Source organism: Theobroma umbraticum, unplaced genomic scaffold (genome assembly GCF_002168275.2).
Source record: "Theobroma umbraticum cultivar Fairchild unplaced genomic scaffold, ASM216827v3 scaffold_147.0, whole genome shotgun sequence".
NCBI classification, from domain to species: domain Eukaryota; kingdom Viridiplantae; phylum Streptophyta; class Magnoliopsida; order Malvales; family Malvaceae; genus Theobroma; species Theobroma umbraticum.
The window spans coordinates 6,944,657-6,950,152 of NW_018397259.1; the positions used below are offsets into that span (position 1 = coordinate 6,944,657).

Below are 5,496 nucleotides of genomic sequence, written 5' to 3' on the forward strand. Positions count from 1 at the left end.
AAAGCATAAAGAATTTTTGATCGATTCTGAATTATTCGAGTACATATCACAATCTACATTGAGAATGATTGGACCATTGCTTATCCTTGATGATACCCTGATCTGTAGATTTATCCACGGTAAAAAAAAATTTCAATAACATACAAAAGAGGAAAACAATTAGCTATAATGGTACTTACAAGAGCATTCATAGCTCCAGCTTTAAAATGGTGGTGAAATTGTGGTCGTTTCTCTCGTGCCAAATACACAAGAGTTGGCAGAGGTCTTCCTTCAACATCAACCGCATGGGGGTCTCTCCCATCAATTAGGATCTAAGAAATTGATTAAAACGCCAGCAATTAAAACTAAGCTCAAGTATTTTACTAAGTTATCAAAGCATAATTAATTACTTGAAGAATTGTTTGATGATCATGTTTGCTTGAAACAAAGTCCCATTCACGAAATCCTTTGCGTTGTTTACGAGTGTCTTCAGGAATTCGGTTCAACTTGATGGTGGTTTCAATCCTCAGTTTCATGTCCTCGTATAGTTTCTGCATAATTAAGAAAAAAGATGCTCACCTTTTACACATAATCTTTGGGGCAAACAATATATACTTAACAATAGTAAGAAAGTTTGTCTCCGGTTTTTTGTTTGTTTCATTAGTAGGATCTGTGTTCTCGTTTCGACCAAGGTTGTGTCTTATTTTTTGATCGAGGTATTCTTTTTGTAACACTACTATGTTCATCTTTTTGCTTAGGGGCAAGCAGCTCTAAAACTCTTCTTGCGAATTAGGTTAGGAGTTTGGGATTCATGATATTCACTGTCTAATGGCTTTTTGTGTGGTCTTTTTTGTAAAGTGTATAGGTTTCAATATCAATGTGCCATGAAAAGTTTATTGCAATAAGTAAGAGACTTGAAATATAAATAGTTGAGGCTAATAAAGTCTAAAAAAATAAATAATAGCAAGAAAGTAAAAAATTTAGCTATTCAGCACAAAACAAAAAATTATTATACTTTTATAAATTTTTTTTATTACATTCAATCAAATTTTTATATTTTTATTTTAAATCAAATAAGTATTTATAACTAATGATTGATTAATTTTTATTAATTAAAATATTATTTATTATTTAATATTACGTGACCATGACATGATATACTGTTATGTTATAATGGATAATAATATAACATATCTTCGTTACATGAATATAAAAAAAATAAAAAATTTAATTAAGCTAATAAAAAAAATTTTAATTAAATTTATAATTCAACATTTTTTAAATATTATACTTTGAAATAATTTGATTTAGTAATAATTATCCTCTTTAATAGAATAAAGATTGGATATCGACATCATCATTCTCCTTACATGCATATGCTTGGTTTTGTTCTGAATTTTCTTTTTAAACAAATATTATATTCTTATAATTGAAATAAAATATTTTTCAAAAAAAGTATATAGTTATCTTTCTATGTACCCAATTCTATTTGGTAAAAAATAAATAAATAACAAGTTTATCTCGCAATCTCACCTCATTTTTTTGGACAAACACTGTTTTGCACATGCTTAAGGTCAAACAAAGACTTTTTGTGCTTGAAAACAAAAAAAAAAAGTAATAATAATAATGATAATAAGAATAATAGTGAGAAAAGAACAAACTAATAAACTTAAACAAAACAAGCATTAGTACTTGGTGATATTAATATAGAGGGTTCCCTATTGGTTTTGTTTGGTAGCACCCGAAGATCAAAATATCCAAATAAATAAAACTCAAAAGGCACTGATTAATTAATAAATTGCAAATAGTAACTTTCAAACCCAAGATATTGTTTTCCCTTTTGACTTTTATTGGAGAGTAAGACAAAAACTTTGTTTTTAAAGGACTTTATATTAAGAATTTTAATTTTTTAATTTGATAATACATGGATTATTGGTTTTCAATGCTTTTTAATGTGAAAAAAATTCTTTAAAAGATATTAAAAAAATTTATAATATAAATAAATAAAATTTTATTTTAGAACATTCCAAAGAAAAAGATAGACAAAGAAAATAAAATGGAAGCCAGTAATATAAATTTTTCATAAAAAATTGAAACTGCACAAAAAATTAATTTATTAAGTAATTATACCTTTCAAAAAGGTTTATTAAGTAATTACACAATAGAAACCTGAAAGTTGTTAATTAATATAACAAATTACAAAACTAGTACTTTGGTACAAAAAATCGTAATTAATTAGTAGAGTATTGGAGGAAGTCCAATTTAGATGGAAACAATGCAAAAATAATTGCAGAAAACGGCAAAACGCAAACATTCAACAGTGGTTGTTGTAAGGAAAGTGAAACAATTAAAGTACCTTTACTGAGAGCCACTCATTGGCCTTGACGGCATCATTTTCTTGTTCAACGGCTGCTCTAAAGTAAGCTTCGGGCGACCTTGGTTCTACTTTGAACTTCTTGCAAAAGGGCAGCCATTGCTTTGAGAAAGTTGCAGCCTCTAACATGGCATAGAACGTTAGGTCTGACCCGCCATCGTCTGATAGATAGATGCTTAACTTCTCTGGCGGATAATCATAAGCCATCAATGATAACACTGTGTTGATCACTAGGCTTGGTGGCTCTATAAATGGATCCGCTGTGCATACAAATATGTCTACTCCCGGTAATTCTTTTTCGAACCTGTTATTTTGTTCATATTGAAACGAGTAGATAAAAAATATATTCAGATAAAATTAAACACGTATAATTATAAAAAAGGTAATAAACTTTATTCAATTTTTCTTGAATTAATTAGTTTTTTGTTAAAATAATGAGATACCTTTGAGAGAGCCTGTCTTTGTAAGGAATCCGGTAGACAGAGTTCCATCTACAAACTGTGGTGAGAAACCAATAAAGACTGAACCATAGCTCAGCAAGAAACAACCCAATCCAAGTCCATCTCTCAACTTTTCCTTCCACTGGGAGAAACCTTACTCTGTAGATACAAATGAAGCAGATGCCCACAAAGATGGAAGCTGCGAACAGCCTGAAAAGGATCCGTCCCTTAACCGGCCTTGTTTCGAAGAGTGGAACATAATCATCTTTTCCCATGCCTCCCAGCTCTCTCAACTAGTGTAGATAGTGAATGTGATGAACCATAACATACAAAAGTCTATATAGCACTAAAAGTCGCCGACATGTGAGCAACATGTTACGGCTTACTATTTATTGATTTATTGTCTTTCATCTTCATATATATTTTCATGGTCATTTTTAATTTTTGATATTAAAGAACCATGGGTTCGTTTTACTTTTATAAAAATTTTATAAATTAATTTCAATTATAATATTCTAAACATATAAATAGACCAAAAAACATCACATCAGTACATTTGAAAGATTAAACTATAATTTCTGGTTACAATAAAAAAATTCATCAAAAGTATATATGAAAATTTCATAAAAATTTTAATAAAGACGGATTCAATTTACTTTTCTTTAACAATAAATTCAATTTATTTTAATTAAAATTTTTTTAAAAAAAATTTCAAAGTAAGAAGGGGATCCGAGAACTTGTCTATTTGAACTAGCAATTTAAAAAGTGAGAGGTCGATCCAAAATCATATTCATGGGGTAGCCGAAAAAATTAAATGACAGCCTTGGTTTGGTCCTATCCTTTGATGTGTCGCTTTCTTACGAGAACTAAGCACATACGGAAAAAAATTCATTTTTATTGAAATTTTAATGGAAAATTTCGTTGAAAGTATTTTTTTTTAAAGGCAGTTGAAAGCATCTGTTATTTCGAAAAAAATATAAAACTATTATAACCATACAAATTGTAATTTGTTTAATATTTATATATGTAAAATATCTTAAAAGGAAAACAAATGGTTAGATTCCATCTCCCCATTTTTCTAATCCAATCATCATTGATTAAAATACATACTATCATAAGATCATATTTTTATTGGGTGGCAGAACTACAATCTTTTAAAAAAAATGCATTAATTAATTAGTTTTTCCGGATTAAGTCTTAATTAATTACAGGAAAATGAGAAACCTAAATGCACTACGGCACTACCTACTAGTACTGTCCTTTCCTGCGATTATTTATATAATTAATTAAAACTTAATTATATATCCTGACTGGATATCCTATTACTTTAATGCTACGATGAAATCTTGGGTTAAAAAGTTTTGCCGCCATGATGTATGCGCCTAATATTCCAAACTTATCCAAATTCTATCACCAAAATGGCTTGAATATCATTGACTGATTAATTATTTAAGTTGTGATGGCTTAGCTAGAATTTACAAGAAATAAATTAAAAGTGCAATAGTTGGTTAAAAAAATTTATTAAAAAAAATCATCGAATATTTTTTCTTCTCAGTCGAAAGTAGAGTTGTAATCAAATACTATTTATCTTAATACTTTTATTTTAACTATTTATCCACACATGACGTGACTAATTTATTAGTACAAATTGGATTATCTCAATTATGAATTCATAAATTCACCCTTGGAACGCTCATATTTCACACTAATTTATTGTCATATAGGATAAATAATTTGGATGAAGATGATGAAACAACTAAAATAATTTGGTAGATTGATTAACTAATTAATTAATAGGTTTAGCCAAAAAAGTGTTTTTACTAACGAAAATATTGAACATATGATAATTTAATATTGAATATGTAACATGTTACATATTTAATAACTTAAGAAGATTATGATGAGTACTCGAGCATTTGACTTATTAATTAAAATATAATCTCTTTATTTAAAAAGTATAAATTTAAATCTCGCTTTCCTCACAAATTAAAAAAAAAAAAAGAGAATTCTTTAATTTAGAAATGATTTTCACCTTAGAAACACCATGGAGTGCTTTATTTGATAAAAACAAGACTTTCTCTTTGTTTTACAGAATCATTTCAATTTTCATAGGAATTGGAATAACGAAATGATACGGAATTGTTTTCCTGATAGTGAGACCAATAACATCAAAATAAAATAAAATAAATTGTAAAATTCATTTATTTTAGCATACCCTTAGACATGAAACAGAACAATGTATTATTTCAGTTCAGAATACACCTTATGCACAAAATTCTGGAAAGGAAAACCGAACTAATAAGAACCCTTTTATCTTTTTTTCCATTATCGTAGTGACTTAATACCGGGCTAGTGTACAGGCCAGCAAGGCAAAAACAATGGACTTGTAAGTTACCGAACTGGGCATTCTACCATTGTCCTTTCGGAAAAAGAGTGCTTGGTATACAGGGAAGTTGATAGTAACCAAAAGCAAACAGAGGAGAATCTGCAACCCAAATAGGTCCAAAACCTTGGAGTGATCAGCATCCAAGATGACCTTCTTGATTGCCCAGAAGCTGCTGAACAGATTGAGCATTGCAAGTGTTGCTAAAATATCAAACATTGGTGAAGTAGCACCGAACTCTATCAGCTCTTGCTCATATCTTTTCAAGACTTCATCGCCAGCTATCTTGGCCGTGACGACAAAGGCTGCCTTTGAATACC

At 29.1% G+C, this 5,496-nt stretch overlaps 2 protein-coding genes across 3 annotated transcripts in view; both read right to left on the bottom strand.

Annotated features, from left to right (window-relative positions):
• LOC110414816 (cellulose synthase-like protein E1) overlaps positions 1-3,114 on the bottom strand; it is a 9,986-nt gene extending 6,872 nt beyond the window's left edge. The window contains exons 1-3 of one of the 2 annotated variants that reach the window (XM_089783357.1): positions 2,797-3,114; positions 2,336-2,657; positions 390-530 (exon numbers count right to left, since the gene is read on the bottom strand). In XM_089783357.1, the coding sequence (XP_089639483.1) occupies positions 390-530; positions 2,336-2,657; positions 2,797-3,068 (735 nt within the window). In that variant the 5' untranslated portion in view covers positions 3,069-3,114. The remainder of the gene's footprint in view (positions 1-389; positions 531-2,335; positions 2,658-2,796) is intronic. The other variant, XM_021426227.2, reaches the window with a different exon arrangement.
• Positions 3,115-4,972: 1,858 nt separating this feature from the next.
• LOC110414815 (cellulose synthase-like protein E6) overlaps positions 4,973-5,496 on the bottom strand; it is a 4,881-nt gene continuing 4,357 nt past the window's right edge. Inside the window, exon 8 of the mRNA XM_021426226.2 lies at positions 4,973-5,495. Coding sequence (XP_021281901.2) covers positions 5,132-5,495 — 364 coding nt within the window. The 3' untranslated portion in view covers positions 4,973-5,131. The remainder of the gene's footprint in view (position 5,496) is intronic.